Here is an 18346-nt window from a genome sequence, read left to right on the forward strand (position 1 = left end):
TTAATAATAATAATAATAATAATAATAATAATAATAATGGCCAGGATTGAAAAAAATGCAGACTGTGCAAGGAAGCAGATGAAACCATGGATCATCTCCTCAGCTGTTGCAAGAAAATCGCACAGATGGACTACAAATAGAGACACAACTCTGTAGCCCAAATGATTTACTGGAACTTACGTCACAAGTACCACCTACCAAAAGGAAAGAATTGGTGGGATAATAAATCTGCAAAAGTAGTGGAAAATGAACACGCAAAAATACTGTGGGACTTTTGAATCCGGACTGACAAAGTTTTGGAACACAATACACCAGACATCATGATTGTGGAAAAGAAAAAAGTTTGGATTATTGATGTCGCCATACCGGGTGACAGTCGCATTGAGGAAAAACAACAGGAAACTCAGCTGTTATCAGGATCTCAAAATCAAACTGCAAAGGCTCTGGCATAAATCAGTACAGGTGGTCCCAGTGGTAATTGGCACACTGGGTGCCGTGCCCAAAAAACTCAGCCGGCATTTGGAAACAATAAACATTGACAAAATCACAGTCTGTCAACTGCAAAAGGCCACCTTACTTGGATCTGCATGCAACATTCGAAAATACATCACACAGTCCTAGACGCTTGGGAAGTGTTCGACTTGTGATTTTGTGATATGAAATCCAGCATATAGACCTCATTTGCTGTTACATACTGTGTTTTTGTGTCAGTAACATAATAAAAAAACTTTATACTCCTGCCTTTCTCCCCATGGGGATTCAAAGCGGCTAACAATCCCACACTAGCTTAAAAAGTGCAATGCAAAAGTTAAAGAACAATTAAATAGCAACAGTGTAATAAAAACAGAATTAAAATATCCATAAAATGGGCTTTAAAACTCATAGCCCCCCCATCTCACCCAAACTCTCCAAAGCCAGCCCTTTATCCTTTCCCAAATGCTTATTGGTTCCAAACAAAGACCAGGCTGAGATTTAGAAAAGCTTGTAAATCAAAAATGACAAGATCTGCAAGCCAAAAAGTTGTCAGTTTGAAGCCCTAGGTCAGCGTGAGCTCCTGACTGTCACCCCAGCTTACTGTTTACCTAAGCAATTCGAAAACAGCTTGAGCTGTAAGTAGAGAAATTAGGTACTTCTAAAACAAGTGGGGGGGGGGGGTATTTTATGACACCATAAAGAAAAAGATCAGAAAATGCCCAGATACCAAAAGCAAGAAGGAAGTCCTGATGGCTTTTTGTCATAGAGAATGGAGTGACAGCACCCCCCTGTGGCTGGATTCGAGTACAATTTCCAAGGTGCCAAAAAGCTGGATGTTGACGCAACATACCTCCTTTCTGTTCTGTATGTCTCTTCCTGTCTATCCAAAACAGCATTGAATGTTTGCTGTGTATGTGTACTGTGATCCACCCTGAGTCCCCTTGGGGAGATAGGGTGGAATATAAATAAATAAATAAATACATAAATAATAATAATTATTACAGTGTTTCCTCACAACTTTACGGTTCGCTTATTGCAGACTCGGTTTCGCGGATTTAAAAAAATATTAATTTAAAATATATATCATGGCATTTTTGCTGTTTTGTGGGGTTTGGCCGCTGCCGCTCTGCAAGGTGCTTTCCCTTCTCATTCTTCCCTCCAGCTTTCAAGGGCCTTTCCTTCCTTCCTTCCACTTTATTTGGACGTGTATACAGACTTAAAATAGTGTATAACTACTAAAATAATGTATAAATATTAAAATAAATAGAGCGTCCCTACATCGCAGTTTTTCACTTATTGCGGGAGATCCTGGAATGTAACCCCAGCAATAAGTGAGGGAACATATTATTATTATTATTATTATTATTATTATTATTATTATTATTATTGGTACTAATAATTATGCCCCATCACTTCCTGTTGTTAGTTTGAGAGGGACTACCATGGAAAAAGGGGGCACTTGGGCTTGCTTTGGGTGGAGTGTAAAGTCCATTGGGATCTTAGGGTGAGAATTGGACCCACACAATTGCCCATCCCTGACTTAGGCTGATTGATGTGTCAGGGAAAGAAAGAGGTTGGCATTGTTTTGTGCCTTCAAGCCATTTCCAACTCTTGGCAACCCTAAGGTGAACCTATCTCGTTTCATTCTCTGAGATCCGTGTGTGACTTGCTTAAGGTCACCCCAGGGGTCTCCATAGCTAAGTGAGGAACCGAACTTGGGTCTCCAGAGTTATAGTCCAATGTTCAAACCATGTTGGCTCTTGAAAGATAGAGGTCAAAGTTGTACTTTCATTCCATAAATGCGGTTGAGGGGTCTCCATGCATACAAAACAAGACTTCAAACGCATGCCGCCCATCCTCCTAGGATAGCCTGAACTGACAATTTACTCTCTCATGCAATCAAGATTTTTTACTCTTGAGTTCTTTTTGCTGAAAAGCATTTGGGAACATTCTTATCAGAAACAAACCTAAGCGAATGGGCAGACCGCATCGTTCTCAAATCTTGGTGCACCATCTCCTAGGGCTTAGGTTCAACCCATTCAGGATGACTGCAGGACAGGGCCACTGCCTGTTCAATCTGTGCCCAAGGGAATGCCCAAATTTTCTTGGCAGCTGTGAACTGCAGGGGAAGATCAGTAGCAGCAGGCAGCCTGACTTTTCGATAGCTTATCTGTCACTCCTGATCTCCTCATTCAGGAACCTTTAATAAGCTTCTGAGAAACTCCGGGCTCTTTGGTAGAATGGTTAAAAAAATGGCTTAGATGGAATAGGGGGGACAAAAGGAGGGGTGGAAGTGGATTAGCTTTAGTGAATAAAGACATGTCTTCCTTAAATATCTTTCCTTCTCTCTCAATTTCTTCCTCGCGCTCTCTTTAGCTTTGTAGCCCGCATTCCAGAAAACCCATTAGCAGCTTTGCTCAGGGCATTTGCAAGGAGCACCGCATTCCGAACTAAAGGCAGGAGGAGGAGGAGAAAGAGGAGGGAAGAAAATAAAGTGAAGGAAAAGGAAAGAGAGAAGGAGAAAGAGGAGGAAAGGAGGAAGAGGAAGGGATGAAGTCTTTTTTTGAAGAATAAGGAAGAAGAGAAAAGATGGATGGATAGATGGCTGAATGAAAGGAAGGAAGAAATACCTACCACTTCATCACATTTATTACAAGCTGGAATGTGTCCAGAGGAGGGCGGCTAAAATGATCAAGGGTCTAGAGAACAAGCCCTATGAGGAGCGGCTTAAGGAGGTGGGCATGTCTAGCCTGAAGAAGAGAAGGCTGAGAGGAGATATGATAGCCATGTATAAATATGTGAGAGGAAGCCACAGGGAGGAGGGAGTAAGCTTGTTTTCTGCTTCCTTGGAGACTAGGACGCGGAACAATGGCTTCAAACTACAAGGGAGGAGATTCCATCTGAACATGAGGAAGAACTTCCTGACCGTGAGAGCCGTTCAGCAGTGGAACTCTTTGTCCCGGAGTGTGGTGGAGGCACCTTCTTTGGAAGCTTTTAAACAGAGGCTGGATGGCCATCTGTCAGGGGTGATTTGAATGCAATATTCCTGCTTCTTGGCAGGGGGTTGGACTGGATGGCCCATGAGGTCTACTTCCCTGCCTCAATGTGATGAAGTGCTTAACTGCTGTCTGGTTTCTTCTGTCTTTCCATCATTGTTAATGAATGAATGAATAGTTGCCTTAAACACCACCTCAGCTGTTAAAACAATTCTGTGTTTTTGGCTAAAAATGAGCCCCCCGTCCCCTTTGCAATGTCTATGAGACTTACTAATAATAATGGAGACAATCTGCAAGAAATCCAAAGCAAAATTAGCCATTATCTTTGAGTGTGTGTGCTTAAAGAGCATCTCAAACAAAACAAACCTGCTTATTAACTTTACACTCAAGGAAAAGTCTGCTTCTTGCCAACTTTGGAAGCTGCAAAATATCTGCTTGCTGCCGCTAATTGTTTTGCTCTCCCCCTTCTGCCTGCCCATAAAAGCAGAGCCGTTATGATCATATATTTATGATTTCTAAGAACACGAATGAGCATAATAGACAAGTTATATTGGCACTGTGAGGTTGGACTGGAATGACTGAGTCTTCTTTACAATCTGTGGGACTCGCCTTAGTTGTAAGGAGGGATGCATTGCTCCCCTAAGTTTCTTCTCGAAAGAAGCAGAGTAATTTTAACATTTTCCTTCTTGCTGTGAGAAAATCCTCCACAACTATGTTGTTTCCAAATCCAATTTGTAACCCTGGACTTATTCAAAGTCTGCATACGGTTGTTTTGCATATAAGAAACAGAATTTCCTGTGCAAAAAAATAATACTTTGAGAGCAAAAAATGCTGCTCCCTGTGGAGAAATGTTTTTTTTTTCCCCTATATAAAAAATTTAATATGAATTTTGTGAAGAATAAATTCCAAATTATAGCAGTTTGGGCATAGAAAACAACATTTTATCTGCAGGGAATAATCCTTCTCTGTAGCAGTATCATTTTCTGTTCGGAAAATGTGGCTTTTTGCACACAAAATGCTATTTTATGCACAAAACAACCACAAATTAATTTTGTGCAGAATAAGTCAGGAACTGCAAAGATTCTACTACTCTACGTGGAGCTGTCAGAAACGGCTCAGAAACTGCAGTTACTATAAAAGTCAGCGGCCAGATTACTAACTGGAGCTGGTTTTTGGGAGCACACCATGCCCCTACTAAAGCAGCTCCACTGGCTGCTGGTGAATTTCTGGACCCAATTCAAAGTGCAGGTTATTATATATAAAAGCCCTATACCAGGGGTCCTCAAACTAAGGCCCGGGGGCCGGATATGGCCCTCCAAGGTCATTTACCTGGCCCTCGCTCAGGGTCACCCTAAGTCTAAAACGACTTGAAAGCACACAACAACAACAACAATCTTATCTCATCAGCCAAAAGCAGGCCCACACTTCCCATTGAAATATTAATAAGTTTATATTTGTTAAAATTGATCTTCATTTTAATTATTGGATTGTTTTTAAGTGTTTTTTGCACTACTAATAAGATATGTGCAGTGTGCATAGGAATTCATTCATGCTTTTTTCAAATTATAATCTGGCCCTCCAACAGTTTGAGGGACTGTGACCTGGCCCTCTGTTTAAAAAGTTTGAGGAACCCTGCCCTATACATTTCGGGTCCAACCTGCCTTTGAGACTGCATTTCCTTCTATGAACCAGCAGGGGCTTTAAGATCTACTGGGGAGGCCCTCCTCTCAGTTCCACCTCCGTCTCAAGTGCAGTTGGTGGGGACGAGAAAGAAGCCGTTCTCGGTGGTGGCCCCCTGGTTTTGGAATGCTCTCCTGAGGGAGGTCAGGCTAGCCTCCACCCTCCAAACCTTCACGGCTTTTCCAACAAGCCTTTGTCCATGTTTACACTCTCTAATAGATGAGAACCTTTCAATTCTTCATTTGCACTTTATACTTCTGGGATCGAATCCTGCCTACCTGCATGACCGCATCTCTGTATACGAACCCACATGATCCCTTTGATCATCCGAGGAGGCCCTGCTCTTGATCCCACCAGCATCGCAGGCGCAGTTGGTGGGGACGAGAGAGAGGGCCTTTTCGGTGGTGGCCCCTCAACTCTGGAACTCACTCCCTAAAGACATCAGACAGGCCCCAACCTTGGCAGTCTTTAGGAGGAGCTTGTAGACGTGGTTGTTCCAGTGTGCCTTCCCGGAATAATGATCCCATAGCACTTTGTCCTCCAAAGCACTTTACACTTTTTAGATCTGCTCGTATGCCCTTCCACAAATGCTACTATCACCTTTCATCCACGTCCCAGCATTATTTCAATTTTAACGTTACATTTGGCCTTCCCACTGTTTTTAATTGTGTGTTGTCTTATTGATAATGTTGTATATTTTATTGTCTATGTTTTATTTTAATTACTTGTACTGTTGTTGTTTTGCTTGTATTGTTGTATTCGGGCTCGGCCTCATGTAAGCTGAGAAGGCTGAGAGGAGATATGATAGCCATGTATAAATATGTGAGAGGAAGCCACAGGGAGGAGGGAGCAAGCTTGTTTTCTGCTTCCTTGGAGACTAGGACGCGGAACAATGGCTTCAAACTACAAGAGAGGAGATTCCATCTGAACATTAGGAAGAACTTCCTGACTGTGAGAGCCGTTCAGCAGTGGAACTCTCTGCCCCGGAGTGTGGTGGAGGCTCCTTCTTTGGAAGCTTTTAAGCAGAGGCTGGATGTCAGGGGTGATTTGATTGCAATATTCCTGCTTCTTGGCAGGGGGTTGGACTGGATGGCCCATGAGGTCTCTTCCAACTCTTTGATTCTATGATTCTATGATTCTAAGCCGCACCAAGTCCCTTGGGGAGATGGTAGCGGGGTACAAATAAAGTGTTGTTATTATTTATTTATTTATTTACTCTACAGCAATTATTATTACTAGCTGTACCCGCCATGTGTTGCTGTGGCCAACCTTTCCTCCCTCTTTCTCTCCTCCTTTCTTTCTGTCCTTCATTCTTTCCTTCCTTCTTTCCCTTTTTTCTTTCATTCTCTCCTTCCTTCCTTCTCTTCGTCTTCCCTTCCTTCCCCCCCTTTTCTCTCCCTTCCTTCCGTCTCTACCTATTCTTTGACTGCAACTCCCAACAGTCTTCCTGATCAATCTATTTACCTACCTATCTATTTCTATATAATCTATTTATTTTATCTATCTGGAGGATTGATGGAAGTTGCAGTCCAGGAATAGGAAATTGGAAATATGCAGGGATTGGGTTGCTCTCAAAGAAATCCAAGGGGAAGAAAGCTTGCAGCATGGAAGCAGTGCATTTGGATCATCCTCCTATCCTAAAGGGCCTAGTCTAGGGGATGCTGGGAGCTGTAGTCTTGAAGAAAGTGCGGATATGCTATTGTGTGCTTTGTTTGCCAGGGGGAGTTGTTTTGTGCATGCACTGCAGCAACTTTTTGTTTTTTTGTCCTTCTGCTGTGTTTTTCAGTGTTTTTATGAGTGACAGTCATGCGTTGGCCTGATAGGTGCATTGTATCCAAATTTGGTGTCAATTAGTCCAGTGGTTTTTGAGTTATGTTAATCCCACAAACAAACATTACATTTTTATTTCTATAGATTATTATTATTATTATTATTATTATTATTATTATTATTATTCGAGTATTATTCTGATCAGAGCTTCTCCACACTTATTTTTTACAGTTCTCTGAATGTTTTTGAACATTACCCCTATTTCCAGGCTTCAACCCACCCTTAGTTTTGGCTTAGTGCAACTGAAAGAATGGGATCTACACATCTTGTATCAGCAATCAGCAACTGAGTCCATGGCTCTTTTCTAGCTAACAACAGGATCTACTGAACGAAACAAGCATACATCCAGATCCAGGAAAGTTTGAGAAAAAATGAATGGTTTCAGTAAGTGATTATACTCAGGATTCAGTAACACTGGTCAATCTGGAGTCAGACCAGAGCGGAAATTCTCCAAACTGTCCCTGGACTTCAATCCACCCAGTTAAGCCAGCCAAAGACCACATCAGTCCCACATTACCATCCATTTTGCCCAAGCCCTGGGTTGTAAAATTGGTTAAATCTTTGTGTTGGCAGGATTGCTGACTGATAGGTCAGCAGTCTGAAACCAGGGAGAGTGGGTTGAGCTCCCTCAGTCAGCTCCAGGTTCCCATGAGAGAAGCCTGCCACAAGGATGGCAAAACATCAAAACATCCAGGCGTCCCCTGGGCGGATGGTCAATTCTCTCACACCAGAAGCGACTTGCAGTTTCTCAAATCACTCCTGACATAAAATAACAAAAAAAAAATCCATTTTGCCATCACCATCCTCAGATGACCACAGAGCTCAGCAGAGATACCCTTGTGCCCAGGGAGAAGGAAGGGGCTGATTTCATGCTGAGCTACATGTCTTTATAGGATCTCAGGATTTAATGTTTTCATCTGCTGGATACAGATCTAACTGTAGCAGGATCTAGGTTATTTTGAGTGCCCTGCTCCATAAGCCCCAGTGTTGCGAATTTTGGATTCCATCTTTACCTGTATGCCGGCGCCTTCAGGAACAGTAATTTTCCAGACACAGTTGAGGCTGTTCAAGTAGGGCTCGGGGAATCCGGGGGATAAAATGGTGCCTTTTCGCTCTGTTAAATTTCCCCCGCAGGGCACTGCAACAGACAAGCGAGAGTCTTGACAGATCAATTGCAACGTGAGGCTGAGGCCATCGCAGCTAATCGTTGGCAGGTTTCTAGCCTTTATCAACTAAGAACCCATTCCCTTTTCCCCCAAATCATTTCCCAGTTGTGAAAAAAACAAAACCACATTATAAATCACGCTGTGCTAAATCTTTATACGGTTGAACTTACTATGTCATTTTTGTGGGTTGTTTTTGTAGCTTCAAAACTTCGCAGAAATACCTTTCTTTTCCAGAATAGGGTCTGGAATCTGGCTCTACTTCTCTGTGTATTTTCTCCTTCTTTTAGACACAAAAACTGTTTCTCTGAATTGTTTCAAAAGCCTTTTCAAAGAATATGATTTTTCCTTCTCCATTTAACCAGCAGGATATTGCCTGCCTTGGAGTGCAATCTCTGGCAGCTTAATGATCTAATGGTACTGTGAGGTTTTACTTTCACCCCAATCTAAAAGCATTGGAAAATGGTTAACTTTTGTCTCACTTGGCCAGTGAATCTCCCCTGGACTAAGTTTGAATTTGAAAGGTGCTCTCCTAGGTACTAGAGTAACAGCTTTTGCAGATTTTGATTCATGGATTTTATTAAAATGATAGCGTAAACTCGGGCAAGGAATACTCAAAGGTGGTTTGCCATTTCCTTCAATGGTTCTCAACCTGTGGGTCCTCAGATGTTTTGAGTACGCAACTCCCAGATATCCTAACAGCTGGTAAACTGGCTGGGATTTCTGTGAGTTGTAGGCCAAAATACCTGGGGATCCACAGGTTGAGGACCACTGCTCTAAATAAAGGTTCCCATCCAAGTATTAACTGCAGCTGAATCTGCTTTGTTTCCAATATGGAATATGGTGTCTATATCACGGCACCTGGGATGTTACCCTAGACAGTCCTCTGACCTACAAGAAGCACTGCTTGAATATCAAGCAAAAAGTGGGTGCTAGAAACAGTATCATACTGTTTTTTACTCGTGTTCTATTTTGAAATGGTCATATGACTGGTCAAATAAATAAATAAATAAATAAAAACAATATCATACGAAAGCTGACTGGCACAACCTGAGGATCACAACCAGATACAGTGAAGACATCTGCCCCTGCACTTTGCTACTCTGCTGCTCAGTACACATGCCCAATGTGGAACACATCTCACTACGCTGAATCAAGAAATAGTTTTCTAAGCTCTACAGAGATACTTGCAGAAACACTTCAGCAAGTGAGAGTCCAAAAGTGGCAGGCTAAAACCTGAAACCTCAAGTCATGTCTGATACCAAATGACTGGGCACACAGAAGACTGGGTGACTTGGAAGGTGCTGAACAGACTGCAGTCTGGCACCACGAGATGCAGTGCCAACATTAAGAAATGGGGCCACAAAGTGGAGTCCACGACATGTGAATGTGGAGAAGAGCAAACCACAGACCATCTATTACAACAAAGTCTGAGCCCTGCCACATACACAATGGAGGACCTTCTTATAGCAACACCAGAGGCACTCCAAGTAGCCAGCTACTGGTCAAAGGACATTTAGTATAGTGGCAAGTTTTTTAAACTTTGTGTTTTTAAAATACATTACAACTGTACCCTCGGTTCAGTTCTGGTATGATAAATAAATCATGGCAGCTATTAATTGAGAGATCTCTCCTCTTCCATGACTTTGTCTCAATCTCAATTTGAAGCCATCTCAGCTGCCAAGCATTTTACGACTTCCATTGGCACCAGCCAGCAGCCATAAATCCTTGATCTACAATTTGTAGTCAAGTAGACTACACTCAGAATGTCAACTGATCTGATGTGAGGATGATGAGCACAGGGGAGGAAAATCACCATGCTATCATTTAAATACAATGCTTTATAACAATACGCAGGCTGCATTAATCTTAGCTTCTAAGATCTGTTGCCTTTGGTGTATTCCAGCTGCTTTTCAAAAGCCGTACCAAAATTATCCTTAAAGCAGTAGTATACTCTGTGGAATGCAATTCACATCCATCAGGGTCCCTATCTCACACCGCTAAGGCCCAGCTCTGGTCTCTCACTCAGCCCTTCCCAGCCCTTTTGGGGTTTCAAGGGGTACATACCAACACAAGTAGGCACAGATGCGTTCCACTGGGCAAGAGCCCCAGGCATCGTCAGGCACTCAATGCTACGGGACCCTTGGAGTGCATAGCCAGCGCTGCACTCAAAGCGAATCACAGCCCCAACGGAGAAATCACTGCCGATCCGTCTCCCATAGCGGGGCTCCGGGACAGAGCTGCATTGCGTGGCACTGGTTCTTGGGACCGCTTAAAGAAATATAAAGAGGGGATGGTTACATAGCAGAATACACAACAAATCAAACAACCCCTTGATGCAACCATTTTGCATATAGAAAACTGGGTGAGTTGGATCTAGAGCAGCCTTCTAAAATGTGAATACAATGAAACAGGAAATCCAAGAAATGGATCAGGACATGACTCTTTGTCAAGCAGTGTCCGTATCAAAGCTCCAAGGCAAATTATTTATTATTATTATTATTATTATTATTATTATTATTATTATTATGAGAAACTTTTATATTTCGCCCATCTCATCCTGCAGGGGACTCAGGGCAGAGCACAACATATATATGGCAAACATTCAATGCTGGGACATAAAACCATAAATATACTCAAACATTCAAATCACTTATATCCACTTTAAAATCAGTTGCGTAAAAATCATCTCAGGACACCATTCTATTATTGCCTCATTGCACTGCCCCAAACGCTTGTTCCCACATCCAGGTCTAATGAAGGGGATCTAATGATGCTAGGAAGGGAGTTACATGGGCGGGGGGGGGGGGGGATGCAATCTATGAAAAAGCCCTGTCTCTCATCCCCACCAAACTCACCTTTGATGGTGGTGGGACCGAGAGTAGGACCTCTCCAGAAGACCTTAGTCTTTGTGGTGGTTCGTAAAGGGAGATGCGTTCAGACTGGCAAACTGGGCCGGGGCTGTTTAGGGCTTTATAAGCCAAAGCCAGCAGTTTGAATTCTGCCTGGTAGCAAAAAGGCAGCCAGTGGAGCTGATGTAACATGGGAGTTATGTGCTCCCTGTATGCCGCCCCACTTTTTAACCTCTCGTTGGACTATTTGAAGCTTCCAAACAGTTTTCAAAGGCAATCCCATGTAGAGCGTGTTGCAGTAGTCTATCCTAGATGTAATAAGAGCGTGGACCACTATGTCCAAGTCTGATGCACAAGTTTTAATTGTGCAAAAGCCCCCCTAGCCACCGCCGCAACCTGAGGTTCCAGGCTCAGCAATGAGTCCAGGAGGACACCCAAGCTGCGAACCTGCACCTTCCTAGGGAATGTCACCCAATCCAACAAAGGTTGTAACCCTATACCCTGTTCAGCCTTGCGACTGACCAGGAGGACCTCTGTCTTGTCAGGATTCAACTTCAATTTGGATTGTTGTAGGTTTTTTCGGGCTATATGGCCATGTTCTAGAGGCATTCTCTCCTGACGTTTCGCCTGCATCTATGGCAAGCATCCTCAGAGGTAGTGAGGTAGAGGTAGATTCCGGCCATGAAAGCCTTCGACAATACAACTTCAATTTGTTCGTCCTCATCCAGACTGTCACAGCAGCCAAATCTCAAGGTGGTTTGCTGTTTTCCTCCACTAAATAAAACCTACCACCCAAATACTAACCATAGCTGACCTTCCTTTGCTTCTGAGATCAGAGGCAGTTTGGCCAGTTCCTTCCTCTGCAGTATAACTCACATCACTTGGCATTCATTGGTTTCTCCTCCAAGTATTAGCCAGGTCTGTTTCTGCTTAGCTTCCAAGGTCAGCGCATTTAGGATAATGAGGCTCACTATTCAATTACAGTTGGCCCCATAGAACTATGCTTTGCTGGTTGCTAGGAACTTCCATGCCCAAACCACTCAGATACATCTGAAGCTATGCATTATCTCCCCTATTCAGCTTGGAGAGGGGGACCTGGGCTGGCCTTCAAAGGCAAACCAAGGGAAAAGAGAAGAGTGTTTGATTTGTGCCTGGGGAGGTCAGATGCCGTGGGGCATGTGCTTCTGTTGTTATTTCTCTCCAAGAGGCAATCAGGAGTGATTGTGAAGCTCAGGAGGAGTTGCAATTAACCCCTCCGGAGGGAAGGAGGCAATCTTTATTTCACTTCATCAAAGTCTTTGATTTAGTTAAATCATTAACAATTGCTATCCAAATCCCTCTATAATTAGGGAGAGAGAGTCGATTGAAAAGTTCTCTGATTAGTGGGGGGAAAGCATCAGAAGGAATCAGAGTTCAGCCTTCCTCTGGTGGCACAAGCTGACAATCCCCAGGATTTCCAGGGGCTATCCAAAAGTACAAAGCCCTCGCGGGAAGAAGCGGCATCTGATGGCTTGGCCTGCTTCTCCCCCCCTGGGATAAATCACAGACGCACACACAGTCGTTAATTAGAAGCTTCCAATCAAGGCTTTGAAAAACACCGCAGGGAGAGCAGAACTGTCACAAGCATCTCCAAGCGGTGTTTCCACTTATTCATTGGCGGCATGCCACAAGGTGCTTTGCACATGGGCAGAGGCAACTGACTCTTCACAGGCACACGCACTATCTGTGTCCAAGGGGACGGGCTCTTACCCTCATCCGTCATGCCTGAATTCTCTGAGGAAGGGTTGCTGACAATAGCCAAAGAACATTACTGCACATTGCTGCTTATTATTATTATTATTATTATTATTATTATTATTATTATTATTACTAGCTGTACCCGCCACGCGTTGCTGTGGCCAACCTTCCCTCCCTCTTTCTCTCCTTCCTTCCCTCTTTCCTTCCTTTCCTCTTTTTCTTTCCCTATCTCTCTTCTTTCTTGCATCTCTACCTGTTTCTTTCCTCCCTTTCTTTTGCTCTCTGGTTACATACTTCCTTCCTTCCCTCTCTTTTTCCTTTCACTTTTTTATTTCCTTCTCTCCTTCCTGGCCTTTCTTTCTTTCTTTCTTTCTTTCTTTCTTTCTTTCTTTCTTTCTTTCTTTCCCTCCCTGCTTCTCTCCTTCCTTCCTTCCCTCTTTCCCTCCTTCTCTCGTTACTTCTTGACTGTCCCTTCCTTTTAATATAGTATTTATATCTTACACAGAAAGAAGGAAAGGAAGAAGGAAGGAAGGAGGGACATGAAGGAAGGAAAAAGCTAGTGGGCACAGCAGCACTTTAGACACCCAGACAATAGGTTTGTTATGACAATCGGAAATGGCTATGTGACTTGTGATTATGTGATTTATTCTATGTGATTATGTAATTTTAATTAATATTACTGTTTTAATTTGCTATGTACTAGGATTTTATATTCTTATAACTGATATTGTTGGCATTGAATTGTTGCCTGTGTTAGCCGCCCTGAGTCCCCCTTCGGGGGTGAGAAGGATGGGGTAGAAATTGTGTAAATAAATAAATAAAACATTTAATGGTGTTTTTGGGCATCGAATTGTTGCCATTGTAAACCGCCCTGAAGTGCCTAAGGGCTGAGAAGGGTGGTATACAAATATAGTAAATTAAATAAATAAATAAATAAATAAATAAAATGTGTCCGTTTTCAACTATTGGATACCATTTTCTCCTTCGTTCAGAGAAATATTGGCAGCAAATCTTCCAGCTACTCCTGCAGGGGCTTTTCCTGTTGGCCTTTGTGTTGACTAAATAAGGGTCTCCATTTCAATTGGTCTAGGATGATTGATCACAGCTCGAATTCAGTATGGGACTTGAATCGACACAAATAAACTTAAATCTGCAAGAAACGGAACTGAGCAATTCTCCCATGTCTGTATGCAGCAAGAGGCTGTCATGATGTTGTGATCCAGCAAAATGACTGAGGCCCATCGGGACAGATACATCTTGGGACTGACTGGCATTCGTTGTTCCCAAGGCACATTGGCTAGGGAGGACCGATGCACATCAGAAGAGCCCAATGCACACTGGGACACGCTTGCTGGTGACTGTTATGGATGCTTGCAATTCACGAGAAAAGCTCCCTAGCCATTCTGCTGTGTTGCTTAGTATACACAATGTTATGCAATGCACACTGTGATATAGAAGCATGACCCAATTTTTTTGGAACAGAGTGATATTTTCTACCCACCTTGGTAGACAAAATGGAAACCTTTGGCAGTGGCTTGACCTTTGGCACTAAACTTGATCAGTATTTGGTTGGTGGTGGCCAGAGGCAAGGACTCACCTACAAGAAGGGGAAAGAAACAAAGAAAAGACAATCTCACTTCAAAACACAATAGAATAAGAAATGCTTGTTTGTTTATTCATTTATTAAACTTTCAGATGAACCAGTAACCCCAATATAGGTGGATTTTAATAATAATAATCATCATCATTATCTTTATTTATACCCCACCACCATCTCCCCAATGGGGACTCGGGGCAGCTAAAATGAGGCCGAGCCCAAAATCAATACAATGAAATAAAATACAAAACAACAGAAAATTAAACACAACAAAATACATAATGCAACAAAATAAAATAGACAATGCAGAATTGTTCTGTTGCGCGCTGGGCTTGAAATAAATTGCCTTTAATACAGGACGTGTAACTTTAGCCCAGCGAGAAGCCAGGGGGCCCGAAGAGAAATTCATCAGGATTTTCACCATAAACAGTCTCTAGAGGGCTTGTAAAATATAACAAAGTCTTTTATTGGTGTACAATCAACAGAAACTTCTTTGGTCTTCAAAAGGTTAAACAAATGCTTCCAGGCTTGCTAGAACAAATGCTGCTGGTAGCTTCTAACTGTTACTTTTACTCTAAAGGAAAATCCCTTTCCAAACTTCTCCCAGGCTAACTGTGATCCTAAACCTAACTGATGTGGATCCACTACCGGGCTGAACTGCGTCTCAAAACCGAGTGGACCTACCAGTAGGCCTGTAGTCACTTAGCTGGAGTTCTTGATGTTTAAAGCTGTTATTCCCTCCAAAATTCATCAGGGCTGTAAGGCTGTTTCCCTGGGAACCTTTGGGAATCTTTAGATGTTCTTAAGACTTTTCTCCCCCAGGAGGTCTTAAGGGTTGAAGCCTTTGTTCAGGAGAAAGTCTGTACACGTCCTGTACATTGACTTCCTTTGCTGAGACTGACTGAAAATGGCTCCCTTCCCTTCACAATTGTCCTGAACAGGAGGCAGAACCAAACTTAACGATGATGGACAGGGGGCCTGCCCTATAACTGCAAACTTTAACAGGAAGCCACCCTTCTGCAGAATCCCAAGCCTTGGGCTGCAAGCTAACACTTAATACAAGGCAAATAAAGTGGGAGCTTTTGGTACAGCTGTACCAGCACAAGAATAATGCAATAAAATCACAATAAAATCAATCACACAGGGCAGGCCAAATGTGCAAGATAAAATGATAAAAACATTAAAACCCTGGATGAGGTAGGAAATAGAAAAAGTGCATTTGTAAAGGAGGAGCCCGAGAAGGAAAAAAATACAATACAGTAAGATTACTGTATGAGTGGAAGATCTGTTCCTTGCTGGATTGGGGTTATTCGAAACCACAGACATGACATCTACACTGCCATATAATCCAGTTTCTGAATCCAGATTATCTGCTTTGGACTGGAATGTAAAGCAATGTAGACTCATATAATCTAGTTCAAAGCAGATAATCTCGATTCAGAAACTGGATTATATGGCAGTGTAGATCCAGCCTGAAACGCATTTAACTACCTGATTTTGGTCCCAGAATACCATAGAGTGGTGTTGGAGGTCAAAATCATTATTAGAAAATATTAGTGTCTAGGAATTTGCAATTTTTATGGCAACTTCTGAGGGAAGCATACTATAGAATTGCCTACAGGACCTAGCAAATTCCTAGATGCAGGTAGATAATACATGGATACGGGTTCCACAGTTATTGGGTCCTACTGTAGATGAAATAAGAACAACAATAACACATTTACTCAATTTTAATGCTCATCTTTGTGACTAAATGACCTTCCCCAAATTAAGGCACACATTCAATTCGGGTAATACGTTAAATACTTTTTTGCATTTCAGGGTTTTGAAAATTGAGGTATGTATTAGATTCGATGGTGCATTAGACTTGAGTAAATAAATATGGTAATATAGCCTAAGGCAAAAACAAAATGCTGTAACCCTGGTTTGTCTGTTCCTCTAAACAAGTCATCTCTAAACACTCTAAAGCTGCACATCGCAAGTGCTGAACCTGACTCAGCACAGATCACAGGAGCTGTCTTCCTAGACCTGTCAGCGGCTTATGATACTGTGAACCACCGCCTCCTCCTGAGAAAAACGTATAATATCACAAAGGACTACCACCTCACCCGCCTCATAGGAAGCCTGCTACAAAACAGGAGCTTTTTTGTTGAGTTCCAGGGCCAGAGAAGCAGATGGCGGAAACAGAAGAGTGGCCTGCCTCAGGGGAGAGTGCTTGCTCCATCAATGTTCAACATTTACACAAATGACCAGCCACTGCCAGAAGGGACAGAGAGTTTCAACTATGCTGATGATCGTGCCATAGAAAACTGGGCGACTTGGAAGGTGCTGAACAGACTGCGCTCTGGCACCACGAGCTGCAGAGCCAACTTCAAGAAATGGGGCTACAAAGTTGAATCCACGACATGCGAGTGCGGAGAAGAGCAAACCACAGACCACCTGCTGCAATGCAACCTGAGCCCTGCTACATGCACAATGGAGGACCTTCTTGCAGCAACACCAGAGGCACTCCAAGTGGCCAGATACTGGTCAAAGGACATTTAATCAACTATCAAGTTTGAAAAATTTGTGTTTTTTTATCTGTTTGTTTGTTTTGTGCTGTTAGAAATGTAATACAATGGTATGGTTGCTGATGGCACGATAAATAAAATAAAATAAAATAAATCTCTAAACAAGACATCTTTGAACTGAGCTGACATTCAAGCAAAAATGGCTGGAAAGTTGGCCCCTCCAACTGGCCATTTGGATCCTTCTATCGGCCTCAATGGAGCCCCTGATGGCACAGAAAGTTAAACTGCTGAGCTGCTGAACTTGCTGACTGAAAGGTTGGCAGTTTAAGTGCGGGGAGTGTGAGCTCCCACTGTTAGCCTCAGCTTTTGCCTACCTAGCAATTCGAAAACATGCAAATGTGAATAGATCAATAGGTACCACTCTGGTGGGAAGGTAACGGAGCTCCATACAGTCATGCTAGCCACATGACCTTGGAGGTGTCTACATTCAACACTGACTCTTCAGCTTAGAAATGGAGATGAGCACCAACCCCCAAAGTCGAACACGACTAGACTTAATGTCAGGGGAAAAGCTTTACCTATGAGCCTCAAACCTGTTTCATCTTTGGAAACCAACTGGACTTGGAGACAGAAGCATCCAGTTCTTACCAGTGTGAGAACCAGAAAGAGAACTAAGGAGGCGGGAATGCTGGTTAGGACCATCATGGACTTCAATGATGTCATGGAGAGCCGTCTGGAAAAAGGCAAACTGGCCAAACACCACTGTCAATAAAAGAAGGCATTATTAAAGGAAGGAAGGAATTAGAGAAAGAAAGAGATTTCAAAACCTAAGAATTTCACGTAGGTGAAAGGTTAAGGGCCATTTTATTTATTTATTTATTATTTTGGACATTTATATCCCGTCCTATCTCGACCTCCGCAGAGGGACTCAGGGCGGCTTAGCTTCCTTACTTTCACCAGCAGAGTGGATGGTGGATCCTCAAACTTCAATAATAGAAAGCTAACTGTGGAATCCTTGCAAATATTTACAACCCTGCAAGGAAACCTTGCAAATCATAGCAAGCTGCTGTTCGCCTCACTGGAGATTTGCCCACATCCCTGTCTTCTTGCCCAGAATTGAAACTGGAGAATTTGGACCTTCATTGTCTGACTACAGATTCCTCTGAAAAATGGGGACTAAGAATCAGGTTTGGAGATTTAGCAAATTTACTCTGTGGATGTAGTGGGAAATATTCTATCATTTCAAAATCATTCCTATTTGTAACCTCGCTCCCCCCCCCCCCCCCCCGCCAAACCAGAAACTAAAAGCTGCTGTCGGGGCATCCAACTGGACTAAAAGACCAGAAGGTCCCAGATTTTGTTGCTGTTCATTCCAATTTCGTTTTGGAGATCCATACATGTGTTGTTTATACCAGATTTTTTTTATCTGCTCTCAATACAATCAAAGATGTTTTTTTGTTCCTGCTCCACAGATCAATTTATATTAACTATGAAAAAAAAAAACAGG

General features: G+C 42.7%; 1 protein-coding gene across 5 annotated transcripts in view; it reads right to left on the bottom strand.

The window, feature by feature from the left end:
* CSMD2 (CUB and Sushi multiple domains 2) overlaps nucleotides 1-18346 on the bottom strand; it is a 984984-nt gene that overhangs the window by 174743 nt on the left and 791895 nt on the right. For all 5 annotated transcript variants that reach the window (XM_067473669.1, XM_067473670.1, XM_060784605.2 and 2 more), the window contains 4 exons: nucleotides 17488-17601; nucleotides 14234-14329; nucleotides 10211-10414; nucleotides 7994-8118 (listed from right to left, as the gene is read on the bottom strand). In XM_067473669.1, coding sequence (XP_067329770.1) covers nucleotides 7994-8118; nucleotides 10211-10414; nucleotides 14234-14329; nucleotides 17488-17601 — 539 coding nt within the window. The remainder of the gene's footprint in view (nucleotides 1-7993; nucleotides 8119-10210; nucleotides 10415-14233; nucleotides 14330-17487; nucleotides 17602-18346) is intronic.

This window comes from Anolis sagrei, chromosome X (genome assembly GCF_037176765.1).
Source record: "Anolis sagrei isolate rAnoSag1 chromosome X, rAnoSag1.mat, whole genome shotgun sequence".
NCBI lineage: Eukaryota > Metazoa > Chordata > Lepidosauria > Squamata > Dactyloidae > Anolis > Anolis sagrei.